The sequence below is a fragment of the Notechis scutatus genome, chromosome 5, assembly GCF_049901735.1.
Source record: "Notechis scutatus isolate UNSWTSFEM ecotype Mainland chromosome 5, rNotScu1.2, whole genome shotgun sequence".
Lineage (NCBI taxonomy): Eukaryota > Metazoa > Chordata > Lepidosauria > Squamata > Elapidae > Notechis > Notechis scutatus.
In genome coordinates this window covers 49,424,203-49,449,531 of record NC_142013.1, presented here as the reverse complement: position 1 = coordinate 49,449,531, position 25,329 = coordinate 49,424,203, and the positions used below count along the sequence as shown (strand labels likewise).

The window sequence follows — 25,329 nt, the reverse complement described above, 5'->3', positions numbered from 1 at the left end:
ATATTTTTCCCATCTCAGGCTTTCCAAAAGCAAAGAAAAATGGAATCATCAGGATTTTCACCTTTCAGTACATTGGTATATAGAGAATTAAAATAGATGTGAACTTTTAATTCAAAATAGAATCAAGCATGTGACAAACACATTTAGTAAGGTATGAAATAGGAAGGATTCATATCAGTAAGGTCATCATTTTAAATAAAGCTGAAAAAATGGTCGGTGTGTAACAAAAATAGACTAGAAGATTTAATATGTTGCCTTTTTTCCCTGTAGATATATTCTCTGTTGACGTATAGGACATAAATGTCAATTCAATAAAATTTTAAAATCAGTGATTTGACCATTATATATTTACATAAGCTTCTTCTGTAACAATGCTTTGTAAACCAATGCTTTGTTACATAAGTTTCTTCTGTAACAATGTTTTCCCTAATCTGATTTGCTTCAAATGTATTGAGACTGCTTTTCAAGAATTCTTAGAAAGTATGATTGGTGTTATTGGAAAATATATTGAATCTGTGTGTTTTGCAAGACTTCAGTAAAGATCCTGCATTTTTATTATTTATACATTTATTTTAAATGGGAGACTCTGAGACTTTTGTCAGTATTACTGCAGATAAATATATACGTTTTACGTTCTTTTTTAATAGAAATATTAAGTTTTGTAATAATGTTAATTTTACTATTTTATCGCAAAAATTAATAAAATGAATGAATGGTTTCTCATTTCAGTACATCTACACATGTACTGAAATACCTATCAATCAAACATTAACATCTATTTTAAGTTTTTGCTTCATGAAAATTGTTACATCCTATTTCTTGAAAATTTCAGGTTTTTGATATTTTTGTTTGATGAATTTGGAAAAATTTATAATAGATTCGTGTTTTGTAATCATATAGCTATGAAAATCTATGAAATGAAGCATAGAGAAAATATAGCAGGATTTAAGTCAAGAATAGTTTTGGAAAGCATAGTTGGTAATATACCTTCACAAGAGTAAACATAATAAATTTCTTGTGCCCAGCATTTTAAAAAGGTGGTTTATTATTTCTACATATAATGATCAAACGGTGGATGAATATTTTATGGAATTCTGTATTCTGTTTGAAGGAGAAATCTATATTTCTTCTCTCTTCTATGGCTAGAACAAAACTTTTGTTTAGGTTTAATCATTCACAGAGGGAAGGCAATCAACAGTCTCAATACATTTCCTGGAGATTGAATATCATTAACCAGAGATGCCACAGTAACCATGGTCTTTACCTTCATTTCTAAAGCATACCTAAAGGATTTGTTCTACTAACCACAATCAAGATGTGCAAAACATATTGAAAGTGCCTTGTAATTATCATCCCAAACCTATAATCATAGTAACAACAAGGAAATAACTCTTCCCCCTTTGCATTGGTTCTGAATTCAGACATGGACAGCCTGAGTACTGTCCTGAAGAATAACATAATTTGAGATTTTTTTGATGAATTGTAAAATTGGGTTAGAAAGTGATGATTCATTCCCTATAAAGTTTTAGGTTTGACCTTGTTTCCTTAGGCACAATTGAGTAGGGTGGTCATCCATGGAAATAAAAATTTGGTATATTTTTATCATAATTTCTTGAAACATTAATATTTAGGAAATGGCAGCCAAATTATTCTTGATAGAACAAATATGCTTCCATTTTAAAGAACATAACAGTGTTACCCATGCCTGAAAGATGACAGGTGGCAGCCTGATATTTTTTTGCCCATTGACAAGAAATAAATGAAAGGTTTTTTTGCAATTACTCTTTTTCAGAAAAACAAGAGGGGAGAAAGAAGGCACCATAACAACTTAGTTGGATTTAATTCCTGTTAAAGTAATTCAACTTTATAATGAGATATATCCCTGTATTACATGTAAAGCTGTGTTTAATTTTTTTTTTTTTTTTTTTGGCAGTGTCAGCAAATCAGAGCCTCTTTGATTCATTGTTTCTTCTGAGGTCTGTAATTGTTAGTGAGCTATAGTACCTCTATTGACTGCTTCATAGCGATGCCTATGACATTATTGTGGTGTTTGAGAACAAACTGATAATAAAGGGATAGTGAAACATACCACATTTCAAATTGCAAATTATGCTTGTATTATATTTGAATGGGTTTTGAAAAGACTGTCTTTCATGTTAAATTACTTTCTTTATGTTAAATCCAATAGTTCTGTATATTTTTCTATTCTATTTTGTGTTTTAATAACTTTTATTGAAGGTTTTAATAACAATAGTTAAAAAAACACAATGAAACACAGAAAGAGTGGGAATAAAGAAAAAAGAGAATTAAAAGTGTGTCAAAAAATAAAGGAAAGAATAAGAGAAAGAAAAATAAATAAAGAAGTAACTTCCAGTCTTCAATCATAAGGACAAATAAACATAATAATTAATCATCCCCGGTAATATTACATGTTAGTACAAGTAGTCCTCACAACAGTTCTTTTAGTGACCATTCAGAGTTAAAGTGGTACTGAAAAAAGTGACTTATGACCTTTTCCCCCCTCACTTAGGATCTCCATGGTCATGTGATCAAAATTCAGATGTATTTATGACGATTGCCCTGTCCTAAGTCATGTAATCACCTTTCTAACAAACAGAATCAGTGGGAAAGCCAGGCTTTCTAACAAACAGAATCAATGGGAAAGCCAGATTGACTTAAACCGTGTTACTAATTTAACAACTGCAGTGATTCACTTAACAACTGTGGCAAGAAAAGTCACAAAAATGGGGCAAAAATCACTTAACAAATGTCTCATTTAGCAATAGAAATTTTTGACTTAATTGTGGTCGTAAGTTGAGGATTACTTCTATCTCTTCTTCCCATAACTCATCCTTTATCCATTCACAAAACCATTAATTATTAACATTTCAAGCCTATTGTCAGCAAAAAGTTAATAAAGGGATCCCATACTTATACAAATGTGTCTTATTTTAACCGTGATGGAAAAAAAAGTACTTCTTTCTTTTGCTTCTAAGAATCTTAATTTTGAGTTCATGCAAATTCTATCATAAGAATTGATTTATTTTCAGTTTTTCTTTTTCCAATATCAAAGATTTCTTCAAGGCCTTTGTCTACTAGAAACTGCTTATCTAGGTCAATCATCTTGACTTCTACTTTATATTTCCACTTTAGTTATTGACTCTGTCTTACAGTCCATGATTTTCTAATTTCCCAATATTTCTGCAAATTCTTTACATTTTGATATTTCTGCATCAAGAAAAATTTGTTTCCTTTCTTTATCTTGTGTGTTTTCCAAGATGTTCTCTTTCTCATTAATAATTTCTTCTTTAATATTTCTGAAGATAAACTGTTCATAAAACATTCCTGAGAATGAAGCTGCTGTTTTTTGACCTTGTTATTCAAGAATCTTCTGAAACATTTTCTGTTATTTTTCAAGTTCAAGTGTTGACCAAGGGGAGTGCATTCTGCCTGGAATCTTTAGTCTCCACTAGTATTCAGTTTCTGAAATTATAAAAGTTTCAAATTTCTATTTTGATTTAGGATAGATGAAACAAATTGGTTCACATGAAAATGCTATTTATTTATATAATTATTTCCAATATCTTGTAGCAAATGTCCCACTATCCCATCAACCAACCCATTGTAAGAAAGAAGGGAGACACAAAACAGGGGACATAGGAAGCAAACACAGGGTTTGTCAAATTGGATTCAGATGCGTATACATTAACTCTCAAAGTATGAGGAACAGTGTGAACTTGAAGTCTTAGTAAATTAGGGCAGATACAACATTGTTGCCTTTACTGAAACTTGGTGGAATGAATCCATGACTGGAAAATGATGTTAGAAGCATTTAAATTGTTCAAAACAAATAGATCTAACAAAAGAGAAGTTACAGTCACATAATATGTAACAAATAACTATATGTCTACAGAAATGTAAAAAGCCAAGAATGAAAACCTTCATGAATGTATTTGCGTTAATAGGAAAAAGAAATGAGATTACCATAGGTGTACATTACAGACTATACAACCAAACAGAGGGATTTGAAGTGGTGGCAGCTTTGGGGGAGAATTCAACCTAATGCAAGCACAAGTAATACCGTGTTTCTCATATAATAAGGCTGGGTCTTTTTTTTTTTTGAGCCCCGAAAAAATGGCTAGGCCGTCTTTTTGGGGGGTGACTTAATTCCCCCCCTTGCATCTTCGGACGGGCGGCGATGGCTTGGATGTTGACCTCGGCATTGGTGGGGCACTTCGTATCGGGGTCAACACAGGCAGCACCATATCCGGGTGTGCAACAAAAGTACTTCCTAACGGCAAGCCCCCCCACCATTCCCCCCCATTTCACATGTTTTAATATAGGCCTTAATTTGGGGGGAGGGGCTTAATTTCATTTCATGCCTATAAAACATGCTGGGCCTTCCTATTGGGGGAGGCCATATTGTTGGAGAAACAGGGTAGAACAGAGTGAAACAAGTGTCTTAATATGTTAAGTGAACTGATATCCACAAGCTTAGAGATGAGTTTAGGAAGGATTACATAGATGAAAATCTTAAAGCGGAAAACAACTTAAGAAGCTTGGGAAACTCTGGAAACTGAGATCATAAAGTCTAGTCCACCGAGTACCACCGAGAAAGAAAAATAAGAGACCTCCAATGAAACCAGCATGCTTGCATAAAAGAACTCTCTGATAAACAGAGACAAAAAGGACAAGAATAAAAAATGGAAAGAGGGATACATAACAAACAGAATACTAACAAATAGGCCAAATCTGCAAAGATGAAATCAGGAAAGCTAAGATTCAGAATGAAGTAAGACTTTTAACAAATGTCAAAAATAATGAAGCTGCTTTCAACATGGAAAAACAAGATTAATGTCAACGAAATTATTGGTCGGCTAATGGGAGAAGATGGCAAGGAGGTGACAGCAGAGAGAAAGTGGAACTGCTTAATTAATTCTTTGCATCTGTCTTTACTATCAAAAGCAGTACTGTAAAAGACAAAATAAGACTACAAGTCAAAATAGGCAAGAAAATGGTAAAAGAGTACTGATCCACTACAGATGAGTTCAAATCGCCAGGACCAGACTGATTACAGTCCATCTCAGGGTTGTGAAGGAGCTGGCAGATGTGAATCAAAATCACTGAACCAAATGTTTCAAAGCTCCTGAAGAACCAGGGAAAAATAGATCCAGGAAACTACAGACCAATAAGCTTAATGTCAATGCCTGGGAAAATCCTGGAAAAGATAGTTAAACAATGAATATGCAACACCTAGAAATAAGAAAATGAGTGTCAAAACAGATGATGCCAGAAGCCTTATTACATTTTTTTGACAAAGTGACTAAATTAGTGGATCAGGAAAATGCTGCTGTCATAGTTTATTTAGACTTCAGTAAGGCATTTGATGAAATAGACTGCAGCCCACTTGTTAAGATAGAAAAAATTGGGATAGACAGCATCAACACCAAAAGGATTTGCAACTGGCTGATCACGTGCACTCAACATGTAATCCTCAACAGAACTACATGTACATGGAGGGCAGCATGCACTGGAGTACCTCAAGGTTCTATCTTGGGCCCAAGATACAGAAGGATCTTGATAGACCTGATTGAACATTGGACCAACAAAGTTAAATTAAGTGGTGAGAAAAGTAAGCTCTTACACAGGCAAGAAAAGCCAAATACACAGGTATAGAATAGGTGGTACCTTGCTCGTCAGCAGTAACTGTGAAAGAGATCTAGATGCCCTAGTGGACAACCATGTGAGCCAGCATGATGCTGCAGTTGTCAAAAAAGCCAACACAGTTCTAGGCTGCATCAGCAGAGGGATAGCATCAAAATCACAAGTAGAGTACTGCTCTATACTGCACTAATGAGGCCATACTATTGCACTCAGTTCTGGTCACTACAATATAAAAAAGATGTTGAGACTGTAGTAAGAGTGTAGAGAAGAATAAACAAAGATGATTAGGGGACTGGAAGCTAAATCATAAATGAATGGTTGCAGTTACTGGATTTGTCTAATCTAACAAAAGAGAAGAACTAGGGTGACATGATAGCAGTCTTCCAATATAGGATGTCAATCTGTTCTCCAAAGCACCTGAGGACAGGACAAGAAGTAGCAGATAGAAGATTATCAAAGAGAGATCCAACCTAGAATTTAGGAGAAATTTCCTGATACTGCAAACGGTCAGTGGAAACATTTGCCTCCATGGGTGCTCTGCAATGGTGGGTTGCAACTGGTTTAATGCTGCATGTGCAGCATTAAAAAACCACCCATTTTAAGCCTAAAGGGTTACCTTCTATGTCAGCGCTGGTGAGTAAAAGCCACTGTGCCGCACGAATCAGCTGAGCTAAAAAACAGGGAAGGGCAGGAGAGCGGGTGGGTGGTCAACCGCTCACCGGAACTACAGGTTCTAGTGAACCAGTCCAAACTGGCTGAATACCACCTCTGGTGCTCTATCATTGGAAGTTTTCAAGAAGAGATTGAACAGCCATTTGTTGGAGCAGAAGACTTCCAAGGTCTGTTCCAATTCTTTTATTTTGCATTCCAAGATAATTTCAAAAAGTGCTTGGAAAATGATCTAGCACACACAAGTGATCTTTAAAAGGCTTAATTGCAGTTGACAGCCTGATGATTTATTTCATCTACTGACATTCAAACTCACAGGAAATTGCTATCCTGTTGTTTCCTTGTGAGGAGTGGGTCATCTATCTTTATTCAGAGATGATCTGTTGGATGCCCACCTTCATTTATTGACTTTTTTTATCATTCTGGGAAGCTTCATTGCAATATTTTAATAAAAATTAAGAAATAGTGTTTTAAAACTCAGTTATTTCTTAAAGAGCAAATAATAAAGAACTGTTTTAAAACTTGTTTAATACTTGTAAATTATTCATGAATGTTCACAAATTTTAATATGCTTTTTATTTAAACCATTTCTTTTAATATTTAGTCTAGATGGATACAAACACAAATACCTACACTGAATTAGGTGTCAAATTTTTTATGAAATTTATTTGGAGGCATAGGCCTTCACAGTGGTCAATATGATTAAAAAGATTGGGGGGAAAAAAACTATAATATGTCTGGAGCCGTTGATTTAGTTTGAAGAGTTTTGTATTCATGAGTAATTGTAAAACATTATAGCAGGTAGAAAATGGTTCCTGGGTTCAGTAATCTTGCTCAGGATTCTTTATTGCATGTGCTCTATTCATTGCTAGTGCTGCAATGCAGAGATAACTATTTGGGATCCTTAAATTATATAAAGTAATATGTTACACTATATAGCTTAAGGAGGCAAAAAGCTTTTAAAGTTTGAAAAAGTTCTTGAAAATATATAAAGGGTTTTATTTTTCCTCTTTGGTTTGACATGAAGCAATAATGTTTAATTCTGTATTTCTTGTAGAGTTACCATTTTGTGGAAAATGTTTATTTCTTGTTAGAAATGGAATGTGTCCTAGTTTTCTAAAAGCCAAACATCTTATAAAACAATACTGTTTATAATCATGGCTGGATGATTGAGAATCTCCATAGACATCAGTGTCATCAGTTTGGAATCCAACCACACAGCCCAGTGAATTCCACTGACTCGTAACAATTTAGCTTTAGTTTTGTTTACATTTTTACATTTTATTTTTTCATTTCAGCCTTATATTTAAGTCAACTGAATATGAAGTAGTTTTGCATGACATCTCTTGAGTCGTTTGTTATCCATATGTGTGTATGATACTTTATGAGAGACCTTTTATTTCACATTGCTATTAAAATGTATTTAATCTGTGCCTGTATCATATTGAAATTGGTGTAGATATGAAATTAGGAAGAAAAGGCAAGTTTTAATCTGGCTGAAAAAATGAAAATTAATTTATTCTATATATGTCTTAGGCTACACACACACACAAATATATATATATATATATATATATATATATATATATATGTATGGTGTTCGGCTTGTTGGGTATTTTCCCGTCATTGTAGTTCTTTTAAAGTTGTAGCAACGTTTCAGCAGAATCTCATCTGCCATCATCAGGCTTCTGTTGTGTCCGTCTGTGAGTCAGATATATATATATGGGAGTCTTGGTCTGTGTTTATTGGTCTCGGAGTTTGCTGTGTTCTCTTGATTGGTGTCTCTAATATCTTCTGTATATATATATATATAAAAATCCTAACAAAGCTGGAGAACACACAAATATATATATATATATATATATATATATATATATATATATTCACACATATATACATATATACACATATACACATATACACATATACACATATACACATATACACACACACACACACACACATATATATATATATATATATATATATATATATATATATATATATATATATATATATATATATATATATAAAATCATAATCTTCTCAAGCATCTACCCAATGCTTGGGATATTTGTAATTGAAAGATAGTTGGAAAAACCTTTATTTTGAGAATATGGAATAGTTTTTAAGGACTACTTAATTGGCCATGATACACTACTTTCTAAATAATTTTCTGCCAAAATTCTGCTGTTTTTATTTTTCCAGTTTCAGTCTTGTGACAACATATCTGTTAATACACAAAAAGTGGAATAGATTTGCTTAAATGAAGTGATTCAAGTCATGCAAGCTATTTTATTTCTTCACCATATCCAAAAGACTACCTCCTTTGCACTGATTTGTGTATCCTCTAAACTTTTTGTTCTAGAAATATAAGGAAAGGTTCTTTTTAGCTGCCTTCTCCTGCAGCACTGAACAAAGTTTTATAGGCTGATCAGTTTGGGGATTACCCACAGTGGTTTGGTATAGCTACTCAGTGTAGAAAAACTTGAGTGCCAACTGAGGCAGGTCTAGGATGGGTACCTTTAGTGCAGGGGTTTCCAACCTTGGCAACTTTAAGCCTGGTGGACTTCAACTCCCAGAATTCCCTAGCCAGCAAAGCAAAGCTGGCTGGGGAATTCTGGGAGTTGAAGTCCACCAGGCTTAAAGTTGCCAAGGTTGGGAGACTCCTGCTTTAGTGTATAGTGTGAGCAATCCCAAATGTTAGCCCAAACAGCCTAGATTGGAGTCCTTCAACCGATGCTGTGGGGGCGAAAGTAGCCTCTTCTGGAGCTCTTTCCAAAGTGGGTAAATTTTCCCTTTCAAAGAGCATTGCCTCTTTTAACCCTTTATCAGGAGAAAGCAAGAGTATCTATTTTAAAAGACAGTGATAAATTATTAATGTTCCTGAGGGTGAAAAGGAAAGTTCTTTTTTTTCTTTTGCTTTGATTTTTCTCTGTACTGCACGCACGCGCACGCACACCCACACCCACACACAATTTCTGTATTAGGTTGTATTAGTTTTATTTGTTTAATATACTCCTCAAAAAATATTAGGAAAAAAAGGCAAGAGGCATGCGGCTAACTCTCAACTGCCCATGAAGTGTCTAGAAGAGCCTAAAGGATGCCATATCTTGTGAGCTGATATGCAGCTCTTGCCGCAGCACAACACTTGAACATGCCTGGCCAGCATAGTTGTCAGCCATTTCTCAACACATTTTGTGGGAGAAACCAAAGGAAAAGAAAAAGAAGAAATGATTGGAACAAATATAAGATCAGCAGTATGATTCAAATACTTAAAAACTAAACATTAATTTTGCAGATATAGTTTAACTCAAAAAAAGTCTTTGTTTATTCTTTAAATATAAATATTACAGATAATTTTTAGTTTGTATTTTTAAGGTTATTGATAAAATTTAGCCTGGGAACTCAATTTTGAATGCTGAGCTGTAGCATAAGCATATAGCATAAGTGTTATTGAACTGAATGGCACTATTCACTTGTGTTATTCCACATAATATATTCCAATATCTGTGTGCATGAAACCTATTTTGACCAATTTAGACAAGTTACTGGCTGCAGTTTAATGTGTAGCTATATTAAACCACCAGTAGCCCTTCCCACCTAATATGCGGCTCTGGCTTTGTTCTTTAATTTCTTTTAATCAGAGGAAACTTAAGTATGTAAAGTATGTAAATTCTAAAGTATGTAAATTCTAAAAACTAAAGTATGTAAATTCAGATGTAAAGCTTATCTCCACTTTTAGGAAAGGTCATTGGGTCATATTTCTGACGTGTTAAACATTCGAAATCAGAATGTTTTGCACACTTCCACAACTAGTACTTTCCTTGTTTTCTTTAGGGAAAAGGTTGGCAAACTTTTTTATTATATAACTTACCAATCCATATTGCCGTTACAAACATACTGGTTTTTCTTAATATTCCATTTCAAAATAGGCAGTATGGTTTTATTAAGAAATTAAAAAGAAGGGGAAATTTTGAAGAAAATGTGTCTTTGCACTATTCATATGGTTATATATACTTTTGCAGTTAGCAAAAATGTATTCTGTGGGAACAACTGGAATAAATGGCTTAAATGACAACATTTATAATATCCTTTTTAAGAATACTTAAGTGTTTGCAATAGAAAATAGCACTTCAGTTAAGAAGAAATAGCAAAGATTATCCAAATAGTATTATTGATTATGAAGTCAAGTGGAATCTTGACTTATGAAGTCAAGTGGAAAGGATCTGAATAATTTTTTCTAAACTAAAAATGTATAAAACTGAAAATCTAAATAAAAAACAGCTATGAAATCTGGTAAGCATTGTAGAAGGCACCCAGACCCTGTATTTTGAAATAGATGGCTGTAATTAAAAATAACAAAAATAATAGAAGGTAAATATGACTATATGTTATGTAACATTTTTAAAGTTTTATTGCTTCTCCCTCCCCCTCAGGTTTGGAACAATGTTGATTTGAACTGACCTCTAATAAGTAACACTAATAAGTAGTTGAATTTGAATCTCAGCATTTTTCATTCTGGGAGATTGCTTCGTTACAAAGGTGACACAGGAGCATTTTCCATATAATCAACTGTCTTGAATTTAGGTCTTCCCTGTTGTATTTTAAGCACTGACCTAACACAAGAACAATATATTTTCATTTAAATATGGTTGAAAGAGTGGAACTTGAAGCAGTAAATTTTTGTTGATGGTATAACAAAGGTATAAAACTTCTTCATTGAAAAGCCACTTCTAATTTTTTGTTTCCTGGGAAATATGTAGAGACATATCTACATATACAAATAAACGTATATAGAATAGAATTAACAATTCCACTTTCATGCTAAATGTAGTTCCTCCACATCTCCTATAATTAGAAGTGTGCTCTGAACAAGCTGAGACTGGTCCTTGCCGAGCAATGATCTCCCGCTGGTACTTTGATGTGACTGAAGGAAAATGTGCCCCATTCTTTTACGGCGGATGTGGTGGAAACCGAAACAACTTTGACACTGAGGAATACTGCATGGCAGTCTGTGGCAGCGTCAGTAAGTGGATCTTTCCAGCCTGTGGCCGTGTCTTTCTCTTTTCTATCTTGTGCCACCCTGCCTCTGCTATTCTGTAGTGAATATTTTTGTTTTTCTTTTAAAAAAAAAAGACTTTGGGAATGGGCCTATCACTAACCATATTTCTGTCAGCTTTCCTAATTGCCCGCATCTTTGTAGAATGTGTTTGGCCATTAGTGCGTCTATTTTCTCTCGCTTTCTATATTCAGGCATGACAATTAGTGATCAATCTGTCATCTATGTTGTAGACACAAATTACTGCTGCTACAGTAATGGAAACTGGGATATGAAACTGGGATATGAAAAACGTAGAATTTAAAATTACTGCTAAAAGCTTGCTATGCAAACATACTCACTGTTGTGCATCTGTGTACTGTTCTCATGCATGTACGGTGAATAATCAAAGTAGAAACAATCTGCAAGCTTGTAAAATTGCCTCTGGTCATATTAAATTGTTTGTGTCCTGTTTTGTAAAATAGTAGTGATGCAAAAAAATACATGTCCACACAAAATAAACTTACCTTTTCAGAAAAATTTAATCTGAGCACTACATATATGCATACATACACAGTATATTCGATATATACACATACACATTTGTTTATTTGTTATAGATGATTGCGGAGATTAAATCACACATTTGCATAATTGCTGTACATTCAGTTCTGATAAAATAGAATTTATCTTTATAAAATGAATTTGTGCCAGTTATTGAGTTGACATGTTTCCATATCATTCGATACATTTGGGGATGAAATAGAATATTTATTGTCTGATTTGACTGTTTACAATTATACAATTGCTTTATGGTACATTATAATGCATTTTACGGCAAACGTAGTGTTTTAAAAGATTGATAATTGGGATAATCTACAAACTATGACTAATAAGACTAAGCAGTTATTCTTCTCTTTCAAATAATAAGATGATAAAAGACTGTCAAAAGGGGAGATGGGCACAAACCTTGTTCCTTCCTTATAAGCTTTATTATGATTTAGTTTACATAGTTACTGAAATTCTCATTGTTGAATGATATTTTATGAAATTATTTCATTTTTATTTCATTTTTTCCTCAGTTCATCCTACTCATGCAGTAAAGTTTTCATTTAATTTTACAGTTATCTAATGTTAAATATTTACATATGAATTTGATTATTTTAGTTGCATATACAAAAGATAAATATACAATCAAATACAATGTGACAATTCTGTTCTGAGGTACTTATACTGCAGTCTGAAATGCACGTATTGGGAGTACAATTGAATTAAATTCAGTTGGAGTTATTTCAGAAGAAAATATGCTTAGGAAAACATTCTACAAGTCCTTAAGTATGTTTAGTTCTGCTTAAGTGGAAGAAGTTTACTTTGTGTATTGGATAGCTGGCATTTAATGTTTTGCACTCTGAAGCCAGGGCAAAACAGAAAAATGTCTTCTCTTCTCAAAGCTGTTTCTTTTTCCAGAATAACTATTTTCAAAAGGGGTTTATACAACAGGTTTTTGATCTTGGTATACTGCAAGTGTTCTTGTATTTTCTTCTCCCTTCTGAGGGAAAGCATCTTAAGTGTTGTCAGAGAAAGATCTGACTAGTGATGCGACTCGGAGATTGAACATAAAATAAATGTTTTTAAAATAAAGGTAGAAAACTGGATTTGGATGAAAAGTAAATGCAATAAAACATAATCAGCATGTTTTCTGTATCAAAGTAGACTAAACATACATCATAGCCACATCTGACAAAGTAGCAATTTCTGCTTTTTTAAAAAAATAAATTTATTTACTTTTTAAAACTCAAGATACATTATGTTGCAGATAAACTGTCAAGAATTGCATGCCCGAGTAAGTGAAACTAATTTCTTTAGTCATCATTTTAAAATGAAAAACTAGAGAATTGCTTCTAGTTCTTCATCAAGGGCTTCACTCTCTATTTCCAATATTTTTTCCCTACTTTTCGAGTTGTTAAGTAAGCTGGTCCACTGTTTATTCCTTCTGTCCAATACTGGTAGTACTTGACTTACAACCATAATTGAGTCCAAAATTTCTGCTGCTAAGCAAGACAGTTGTTAAGTGAATCATTGTAGTTGTTAGTAAGCCAGTTGTTAAGTGAATCTGACTTTACCATTGACTGCTGGTCAGAAAATTGCAAAACGTGATCATATGATCCCAGGACACTGCAACTATCTTATATACATGCCAGTTACGAAATGTTCAGATTTTGATCATGGGACCATGGGGAAGCGGCAACAGTTGTAAGTGTGAAAAAACATCATTAGTCACTTTTTTCTGTGCTCTTGTAACTTTGTTTACTAAATGAACAATTGTAAGTCAAGAACTATCTGTATCTCCATTTCCACAGGTCTAAGTTGCTTGGATATTTGGATAATTTAACATTTTTTCAAACAGTCTAAAAAAAATCAAATGAGATCATAACTATAATTCGTTAACTTTTTCTCTCACTCCCCCCTTCCCTTGTTATAATGCTGGTGAAGGTTCATCAAGTATTAAAAATACGGTTTCTAGTTAGGTGGGGTTATTTTTAAAAAAACAAATGGGAATTTGAACTGTGAACTTTAAAATATGTAAGTACTTTAGAATCCTAATTCCTTCTGTCATACTCTTGGGAAACAGTACAATTCTGCAATATATGTTAAAGTGCCCTTGCAATTATTGATGGCTTAAAAATCGATTCTGTACAGGCCACATTATTTCTTCATTTCACATACAATGTTTTGGTATTCATATATGTAAATTACAGGTTACCAAATGATTGAGCTGGCCTAAAGTTTATGTCTGATTTTCTATAAATATCTAGAGTTGTGTGTTCAGTTAATACAATAGTGATTCTTAAAGGATTGTTCTTTTAAAATAGTAATTTCAAGCTTTAACTGCCTTTAAGATTTCTATTAGTTTCCTAGGGCAGTTGTTAAAAGTGATGGAATGTAGCATTGATCACAAATCATATTTTACTTAAGAGTTCAGTACTAAGTAATACACAGTATTAATGTTAAGTATGTTAAGAAATAAACAAAAGCTAAAGCTTTGAAACACATTTTTAGGTGTTGAATCTTATGGAAGTGAGAAAGTTACTAGGCTAAAGTTATATTTTGCTAAGCTGTGGGATATTGCTTCCTTCCTCGAACAACATTGGACTTAGAACTAAGATTTTTTTTTACCTCTCTCTGTATAATTAAGTTAGTGCATCTTACACTTTAAAAAGAGGAACAACTAAAGTAACTGATCATAGATACTATTAAGATTTTATTTTATATGTGTGTATAATAAATCTCGATGCATATTAAACTTCATATTGTTGTGAACAGAGAATAATATTAAGGCAACTTTACTTGGAACAGCTTACCTTTAAGACCATAGAACAATAGCATCTTCCTATCCCAAGTCCTTGGGAATGACTCAGTAGTTGGATTAAAAAAATGCCTAATTCAGTCTAAATATTGGGCTGATTGTATGACTGGCCATAATAATATAAGGCCGCTTAAAAGCAAAAAATAAGAAACTGATCATAGATGTCCAGAAGAGAAAAACCAAACATTGCAATAAAAAAACATTTTGCCACCCTACTGTAAGGCTTGTGAGAACAGCCATACTTTTAAAAGACTTTCAGAACATTATTAGGGTGGGAACTATATGGATTTGTATGGAAATACTATTCTTGGGGAAAGGTATCATGAATGAGAAAGCATGTTTCCTTGTCCAAAGAGAGGACATTTTTTTAATTGAGAGCATGTGGAACATGTCTACTCTGCCTGATCTTACTAGACAGGCATTCTGAAGTTTGGAGTTAAAGAAGTAGAATCTTATTACAGTTCTAAATAGTGCACTGCAAGGACAAATATATTTCTTTGTTTCTGCCTTTGCTTGGTAAACAATTGCAGTTTCAACTCTGTTTTTGTCTTTCTTGAAAGATATAAGGAAAGGTCTTGAATGGTCCCAAATCAGCATGATTTATTTTGTATGATGTGCACAAATTCAACATTGTTGCTCACAGCTCTCGTAATAGTACTAATTAATTAGCATTTATATTTGTTCCCTGGTGTGCACTCTGAATTGAGGCTAGCTATTTCCTTAGTAAAGAATTCTACAACACTTTTGCCAAGAATTACCAAATAAAACTCTTGACTCTTGCTGAATATATTATAATAGCCTCATCAACACTGTAATTATGGTAGATCCAATATGTTTGTGTGAACTTTCTTAAGCATTATTAATAGATATTAGAGTTACAGTGCAATTTCAGATGGTAAAGTATCTTGAAATTACCTATATAGTTTTTTTTACCAAATTTATAATTTAAACTTTAAAAGCTGTGAGATTGTGTCCAAATGTGCAGTTTTGTGTTTGCATGAACAAAAGAACATACAGGTAGACCTCGCTTAAGAACTGCCCTGTTTAGCAAGCATTTGAAATTCCTGTATCACTGGAAAAGTAACTTTATAACCAGTTCTTGCATTTATGATCATGGCACATCCCAGTGGTCATGTGATCAAAATTTGGGCATTTCACAGCTGGCAGGTATTTATGATTGTCACAAAGTCCCATGGTCATATGATCACCAATGGCAGACCTCAGAGTTAGCTTCTGAGAAGCAGAGTCAATAGAGAAATTCTCAGTAAAATTGCAAGTCATAGTCATGTGATGTCACAATGAACCCTAGTGACTTTTTTAATGATTAAATGGGAAATGACATTGTCAGTCTGTTGCAGTCATATAATGTTTCACGTAGCAACTGTATTGCTTAAAGACGAGAGTTATTCGTCCCAATTGTATTTGCTAAACGAAGTCTACCTGGACATTAAAATGTTATCCTTTATTAAAAGAAGATATTCAGTGTTCTCTATTTTTATATTTTAACTTTCAGAAGATGTCTAGATGGCATTTGTAAAAAAATGAAATTCTACAAAAGGAAGTATGCTTTACAATGGAAGATTTGATTCTATATTCATACAAATTTTGGATAAATAGGGAAAATGAAATGAATGACAAGAATTCTGAGTATAACTCTGTATGTGCATATTTCACTTCATTAAATCTGCTGTCAATTTGTGGTTTTTAAATGGGGAAAGACCAATTACATAGTGGAAGATTTCCTTTATTTCAATCATGGCACCAAAAAGATCATGTTATTATTATATTATATAGGTGACTTCAGCTGAGAACCTGAAAAGCCATTGAGAGTCAAAATAATTCTGGCTTAGATGAACAGATAAATTGTCTTGGTTTATGACAGTTTCCTGTGTAATAATTTCTTCAGTTTCCAAATTGAAAGCAAGGCTGATGAAGCCTGCAATAATTAGCAGGAAAGATTGTGTTTGGACAATGATGAATTTTTAACATATGCTATTACCATATGTTTGTGAGCTTTTTCTTGCAATCAAAGCTTTGGAGAGTTGCACAGATCAAGTTTAGTGTTCTCTCCATGTCTGTCTCATATGCTAATCCTATCTCCTGTCCTATTAATTATAGCTAATAATAAAATAATGTTTGAGTGTAGTCATAGTGGGTTTTTAAAATGTATCATGTGTAGGAACAGGGTAAAGTCAAATTTGCCTAGGAATTAAATCTGTATATGTAATATACTTGTTTGGTTTCCCAAATTAAAAAAAAACTGTTTTAAAATCCTAGTTTCTTCTCATTGCTTTTTTTTGAAATAACCTGAAACTTTCATGCTTTCCTGTTGTGTTTATATGCATCTTCTCTGAAATGCAGACATATTTTCTTGAAATACATTATTTCTGTATTTGTTCCTCTATTAGCTGGTTACTTACGATGTACGATTTCATAATTCCTTTTAAAAGAAATCTTTGCTTTCTTTTATAAATTTCTGTTTCTAGTACCTACCACAGCTGCCAGCACTCCGGATGCTGTTGACAAGTACCTGGAAACACCTAGTGATGAGAATGAACATTCCCATTTCCAGAAAGCAAAAGAGAGACTAGAAGCGAAGCATCGTGAAAGAATGTCTCAGGTAAACCACAGATGGGTCTTATTAACTTGTTTTTGTAGTACAAACCTGATCTAGCTATCCGCTATAATCAAATGTTCTCATTTCCTAAACCTTAATGAACTTCTCTGATTATTTAATTTATCCTCTCATTTTTCCCTCTCCAGTTGCTTACTCCCCCGCACCACAAGTCTTTAAAAAACTTGCAAGCCTATATTCATGCAATAGTACACCTGTCTTGAATTTAAAGAAGCATTCACTTTTGATTTCATAAGTTGAGCAAATGGTGCATCGGACTTTTCCTCCCAATGCTTATGTACTCAAAATATAATCTGTGTAGTTTTAATTCAGCTTTAGAGTGAAAGTTCATAACTTTCAAAGAGAAGCTGGCCTGCTAAAGATTTACACTTTTTATAGAACCATTATAAATATTAATAGAGCTACAATAAAGCATTTCACAGATTATATTTTCATCTCTTGTTTGTTTTTTGCTGGCCACTAATGTTAAAATCATGGGTCCAAAAAAGTCCTCCTTCCACCTGCCATTGTAATTGGCTGATAACAATATCCTTTTGATTATAAAATGGCTACATAAATTTGCAGTGGTAACTGTCAACCATCTATCAGTGACTCTAATCCATTCAGCAAGGGGGGGGGGGGAGCATGAAATAGCCAAAATAAGTGGATGTAATCAACTTATGTATTAAACTGATTGGCAGGCAAAACAGGAAAAAGATCCATATTTTCTTCTGCTGTGATGTATGCAAGGGATATAAAAAGTATATGTCAGAAGTAAAGTATTTGTTTCTGATTTTTTTTCTTCTGGGTTGGGTGAAGGTACACAAATATTTAGCTTTAAATTATTTTTCTAGTAAATGGTTTTTTTTAACATGGATTGCAGAGATATGTTTGCTCGTAAACTGGATTATTGGTTTAAAATATGTAAAAATGGCATATACAATGACCCCTTTGAATAAACACAGTATTTTGTTAAATATTAGGGGAAAACAAGTATATTTTCAATCAAAGAACTTGTGGATTTGGTTCTGATACTGATAAGTCCCTGGGATGAGAAAACATATTTCTTAATCTTTAACAATTAATTGACATCCTATGTATTTTTCAGTTGGCTGGTTGATTGATTTCCGTATTTTAGCTGAGAGCACATGCACATCCTGTAAGCCTAAGATTTTTCCAGCCTTGCTCTACAGTTTTAAATAAGACCTTCAGAAAAACAGTTGAAATGTCTTGTGCATAAATACTTTCCCAAATATACGATACATTATCACTTGACAGTGAGGAAGCACATTTTGTTGTGCATATTTAACTAATCAGCTGTATTCATAATCTAATAATTTGCATAATTTGGTAGTGATTAGTACTGTAAAGTACTTGTGAGTTTAGTATTTGCCTTCCAGTCTATGTATGTACTGTATACAAACATTGTTAACTCTGAATTGTCCTTACTTTCTGGTTTGATATAATGGCAAACCTGGACTGTCTCTAGACTGAACACTGAGTGGCTCTTTGGAATGTGAATAATTTTCACTATTCAACTTTTAAGAGGTCACTCCATACTATAATTGAAGAAAAAAAACTTTTCCAAGCGGTAAACATTTGAAACCATTTTACGTAGAACAGTATTTGTTCATTTTCTGTTTTATTTGCATAGGTCATGAGGGAATGGGAAGAGGCAGAACATCAAGCAAAAAATTTGCCGAAGGCTGATAAAAAGGCTGTTATTCAGGTAAAAAAGAAAATGCTAATTGTATAGTAAAAAAAAAAATAAGACTGCGGTATGATTGAATTTTGTGTAACAGACTTAACAGCTTTACTGTTTTTATTTATTTTGTCCACAGAGCTTATTATAATAGATTATGTACATTGTGTGTTTACATACACTTAATAACCACTACATAATTCATTCCCCACTGGATCATCGTTTCAGAGATATTTCCTTATCTAAACAGAGACACAAAATGACCATGGGCAGGCAAATGAAGAGGGAGCAGTAGTGACTTTTTCTGCCAGCTTCCCCATTGAGTTTCCTTGTGAGAATGATAGAAGCATGGGAAATCTCCCTTCCTTCTCTTTCCCTTCCCTTCCCTTCTCAGCAGGCTGGTGTGTGGCTGCTCCTGGGTGGGGGAAGGAGTTTGCGATCCCTAATCTTCAGGTACAACATTAACATATCTTGGTGGCACAGGGTTTGTAAGAGATGTCCCAGAAGCTAGACTGAATATGCATCTGGAAAGCGTTCCTTCATAGAGTAGGTTGTATACTAGAAGGGCCTATAAGGTAGTCCTTGACTTGCAACAGTTCATTTAGTGACAAGTTACAACGGCACTGAAAAAGTTACCATGTTTCACACTTATGACCATTGCAGCACCCCCCATGGTCGCATGATTTACATTCAGATGCTTGCCAAGTGGTTCATATTGTTGTGGTATCCCAGGGTCGTGTGATCACCTTTTGCAAAATTCTAATAATTCTAATAAGCAAAGTCAATGGAGAAGCCTGATTCATTTAACAATCATTTTACTAATTTAATAACTGCAGTGATTGACACAGTAACAACTTGGCAAGCAAGGTTGTAAAATGGGGCAAAACTCACTTAACAAATACCTCACTTAACAACATAAATTTTGATCTCAATTGTGGTTGTAAATCGAGGACATGCACTTGCCTGCCACTTCCAAGGCCTTGTTCTGAACAGCTCAAGGTCCAGTCGTGGGCCACAGCCCAGGGATTGGGGAACCCTGGCCTATACCATTATACTTTAAAAATGTCCATTTCATTACATGTAGTTATCTAGATTTATAGTTTTAATGTTTATAATTTAAACATTTATATTGTTTTAGTTCTGTTATTTAGTGTTCTTTTTATGTATATAGTTTTAATAGTACAGTAGTAGCTCTTTTTGAATAATAGAATGAAATAAACCCATTCTTTTTTTGTTATTATTGATCTTTGTTATTAAATCAGTAATAATTTTATTTCTAAAACAATTAAGCTACTGAACAAACTATTTTTTCCAGCAAATGGGTAAAATTTTATGCAGTGTATTATGTATGGAAAGCAGATAGATGATTCTCCTCAATTTATGAAGAGAACAGCCAAATCCTCTTAAAGAATAGAATATATACTCACCTATCCCCAAGACCTTAAATTTATTCAATGACTTTCAACAAATCATATAGTCTAGCCTTATGTATTTCATAGGATAGGTAGGAGAAAATAACATAATCATCACCTTATGTGTTTGTGCTTTGTACTCCATGGAATCTAGAGAAAATATAAATACTAGACTATAGTTAGTATCACAGTCCCCCCAACCCCCGGAATATGCCTGAAGTTAATTTGGAGACAATATGAGAAGAGAGATGTAATTGAGATAGAAATACACACATACTTTTTCATGCGTGCTTTCAGTTTTGCGAAGACGGGTTGGCTTGCTGATCTCAGAAGTATTTTAAACTTATTGGAATATGTGATATGTGGTATAACCTCTGTTTTTGGAAAAATAGCACTGTAACTTTATCAATACATTAAAAGTTGAGTGTTTACTTTAGGTATATATAATATATTTTGTTGAACATTGATACTTGGATCACTGGACACTATCACTTTTTGCTACAATTTTCAGAATCAGGAGAGACATCTAACCACATTGGAAAGATTGGCCATAAACAATAAAAATTCAGAAAATTCCAGAGGATCTCAGTGAAGACAATACATTTCCAAGTCTTTTTCAGAATGTTTCCTTTATATTTCAAATGTTTTGCTGCTTATATTATTACAATTACTTTTGCTATAATACTTTTTTTTTCAATAGCATTTCCAAGAGAAGGTGGAATCCTTGGAACAAGAAGCTGCAAATGAGAGACAGCAGCTAGTAGAGACTCACATGGCCCGAGTTGAAGCCATGCTCAATGACCGCCGTCGTGTTGCTTTGGAAAACTATATTACAGCTCTACAGGCTGTACCCCCTAAAGTAAGGGATTCAAATAATCATAGATTATATGAATGTAGCTAGGAATTTATTCACTAGCAGGAGTGCATGGACCATGGAGCCATTTATCTCAAAGTAACATACACTTGAATTTAAATTACGTTATTCTAGTAAAAGTAAGCTATCTGTCTTTGTAAACTCATTGTCCTTTAAATACAATTTTAAAATTTATCATTGATTATAATGTCCCAGGTGTTTAAAATAATCTGAAATATCTTTTCTCCATGAATAATAATATATTTCATAGCATATCATAGTTTTAATGGTATCAAATTGGGCAATATCAAAAATAAGTGTATTGGAGAAATAATAAAATCTCAAATATGGAAGTTACCGATAATAGAAAATATGTTACTGGGACATTTATAACAAAAGTCTAATATGGTATTGATCGCCTTGTAGTAAGGTTCCATGCTTTAAGTCCCTAAATAAGTATAATAATAAGTGAATAATAGATTTGTTAATTTAAGAAGTAAATTGTAGGCTTTATAAAAGAAAAAATAGATGTTAGGAGTTTTTAATTGAATTTGTGACTTTACAAAGTAACAATTTTGAAAGTATGATTGATTTGTAAATGTATTGTAAATGTTGTGGCTCACTACCAGGCTGTGACCTGTTTGGAACCTGGCCATGTGAACAGCTGGCTTGCACACATGCATTTTGATGATACAGCAGTGGTGGGACTTATCTCCAGTGGGGATGAGTCTGCCTACCGAGATGAGGTGGACTGGTTGCTTTCGTGGTGTGGAGACAATAACTTGGTCCTCAACACTAATAAGACCAAGGAACTTATAGTGGATTATAGAAGGAACAGATCAGACATCCAGCCCTTGCTTATCAATAGAGACCGAGTGGAGCAAGTGGCTAGTTTTAAGTTTCTGGCTGTTACCCTAAAAGAGGACCTGACCCAGGGTGCCCACATTGCATCCCTGGTCAAAAGGACCCAGCAGAGATTATACTACCTGAGACTTCTCAGAAAACAACTGAATGAAAAACTGCTGGTGACCTTCTATTGCTGCACCATGGAGAGCATTTTAACATACTGCACCTCTGTATGGTTTGCCAATTGCACAGTGGCAGATAGGAAAGCACTCCAGAGGGTTAATGTCATTGCACAGAAGATCATTGGTTGCCCTCTCCCCTCTTTGGAGGAGTTTTATAGCTCCCTCTGCCTTAAGAAAGTTCAAAACATTCACAAAGATCCATCTCATCCTGGGAACCCTTTTTTTTTTTTTTAACTATTACCATCTGGCAGACGGTACAGAATAATAAAAACAAGGACAAATAGGCTGAAAAACAGCTTCTATCCCAGGGCAGTAGCTTTTTTGAATTCTGCTGTATAGTGCAGTCTTGGTGTGGTGTCGGGGAATTTTGGTTCAATGTGTGAAGGGTGAAGGATATGTGTTTGTGTTTATTTTCATGGTCATGATCATGATGTGCACTGAACATGGTGTTTGATTTAATTGTACAAGATGCAGTGACAATAAAGTACACTAAACTAAACTTGCGCAAGCGACAGGCTGGCGTAGCTTGACTTACACAAGTGGCGGGCTGGCATGCATGGACAGTTCAAATTGTGTGAGTGGCAGGCTGGTGCGTGCAAGTTCAAATTGCATGAGTTGTGGGCCGGCATATAGTTCGAATTGCCCAAGCAGTGGGCTCTGGTGTGCATGTGCATGCACTTTCCGGCCGACCACTTCCTGGTTCCCCTCCCCTGCCAGGCTGCCAAGCTGTAAAGGTTGGGGACTGCTGTTTTAGAGGACTGCAGTAGCTTCAACTTTTGTGACCTACTGTATTTTTTAAATCCAATTATATCAGGCATTTATTAGAAATGACATGATTTTTGCATTTAAAGGTTAAGTATGGCGTTTGTGTTAAGTTGTACTTAATGCCTCTTCTGACTAGCTTAGCACATTTTTGTCTTGGCTGCTTTGGCTGCAAAATATGAAAAGTGTGATTACGATAATGCTTTTACAGACTGCAAAATAATGCATCTTAGTTTTTTTTGACACTATTAAAATATATCTCATCTATATAATGAATTAAACTGATGCAAGTTTGGATTTTATGGGTATTTGGATTTAATGGAAAAATATATCCTGCCCTTGGGTAAATGAAAGTTTTACTATGATTATTTTTATAAGTGAATATTTCTCTGAAATGGATATGACTTGGAACTTGGAAGGCAGTTTCTACATTGAAATATACACTTAAAAACTAACATTGTCCTCTATATTACATAATATTTTTTCATATTACTATACTTTGGGAAATGAAGAGTCCTAATAATAGAAGTATGCTACCTTATTTCACAAAATGTAAGGCTTATTAGTCTTTTAAAGGCTACATACATTTCATAGGATTGTCAACTTTATAAGTGATTTTTGTGGGACTTTTCTCTCTATAGCCTCGGCATGTATTTAACATGCTGAAGAAGTATGTGCGTGCAGAGCAGAAAGACAGACAGCATACACTGAAACATTTTGAACATGTGCGTATGGTGGACCCTAAGAAAGCAGCACAGATCAGATCTCAGGTAATAAGATAGAAAATTGAAGAAGTTCTTATTTTACTATTGTGTGAATGTCAGCATAAAAAGATTGAATAGGAAGCAGAGATTAAAAAGGCTGCGAGTTCCAATACAGTAATATTGTTTATCTTTATATTTAATCTTTTAGAGAAACTAAAGTTGTCACACTTTAAGCATTTTTGTTGCATCCACTGCGGTATTTTTATAATAAAATTTGGATTTCTGCTTAGAGGTTGCATTTTTTATCAAACACTCCTTCTTGATCTAAATTCATTTATGTCTATTTTCCATTTATTCTTATGTTATATGGAAACTATTCTTCATGCTTATATAGTAAATTATTGCTCATCCAAACATAGCAGTTACTTCTTTGATGGTCAGACGTTACTGATGATGTGAGTGATAGTTTCCTGTTTAAAAAGCTGCTTAATTTGTTTTACTTAAGGTATTAATATAATGCTTTGCCAAGCATATTTGTGGAATTTTTGAAGTTTCAAATTTTCCCTTGGACATCTCTCTCTCTATGAGGTTTTAAATGCACAATATACTGCTTGTATTTTTTTTAATTAAAACACCATTTTAGTACAAGTATAAGAATAAAATAGAATTCTTTATTGGCCAAGTGTGATTGGACACGCAAGGAATTTGTCTTTGGTGCATATGCTCTCAGTGTACATAAAGAAAAGAAAAAATAAAGTATATTGATCAAGAATCATAAGGTACAACACTTAGTGATAGTCATAGTATTCTAATAAGCAATCAAATTATACTAGGAAACAATAAAATAATATAAATTGTAAAGATACAAGCAAGATGGTAATAGCCATAAATCGGAAGAGAGAGGTACTAGGAAGGATGAGAACAATAATAGTAATACAACCTTAGTAAATAATTTGACAGTGTTGTGGGAATTAGTTGTTCAGCGGAGTGATGGTATTTGGGGGAAATTGTCCTTGTGTCTACTTGTTCTGGTATGCAGAGCCCTATAGCGTCATTTTGAGGGTAGAGAAGTTGAAACAATTTATCTCCAGGATATGAGGGATCTGTAGATATTTTCACAGCCCTCTTTTTGACTTGTGCAGTATACAGGTCCTCAATTGAAAGTAGGTTGGTAGTAATTGTTTTTTCTGCAGTTCTAATTATCCTTTGAAGTCTGTGTCTGTCTTGTTTGGTTGCAGGACCAAACCATACAGTTATAGAGGTGCAGATGACAGACTCAATAATTCCTCTGTAGAATTGAATCAGCAGCTCTTTGGCAGTTTGAGCTTTCTGAGTTGGTGCAGAAAGAACATTCTTCACTGTGCTTTTTTGATGATGTAAAAGTTTTGAGAAGGCAAAAGTTGTAAGAAAAGATTAGAAATGCATTTTCTCATGATGTAGATTTTCACAGTTGAATCATTAACACATTCTTGTATGAAGCTTCTAAAATACATGCTTGATAGATCAATTTCAC

General features: G+C 33.8%; 1 protein-coding gene across 2 annotated transcripts in view; it reads left to right on the top strand.

Moving 5' to 3' along the window:
* The window catches only part of APP (amyloid beta precursor protein), a 103,132-nt gene that overhangs the window by 64,301 nt on the left and 13,502 nt on the right, over positions 1-25,329 (top strand). The window contains exons 7-11 of one of the 2 annotated variants that reach the window (XM_026664121.2): positions 11,195-11,362; positions 17,228-17,361; positions 19,010-19,084; positions 21,170-21,328; positions 23,754-23,882. In XM_026664121.2, coding sequence (XP_026519906.1) covers positions 11,195-11,362; positions 17,228-17,361; positions 19,010-19,084; positions 21,170-21,328; positions 23,754-23,882 — 665 coding nt within the window. The remainder of the gene's footprint in view (positions 1-11,194; positions 11,363-17,227; positions 17,362-19,009; positions 19,085-21,169; positions 21,329-23,753; positions 23,883-25,329) is intronic. The other variant, XM_087966668.1, reaches the window with a different exon arrangement.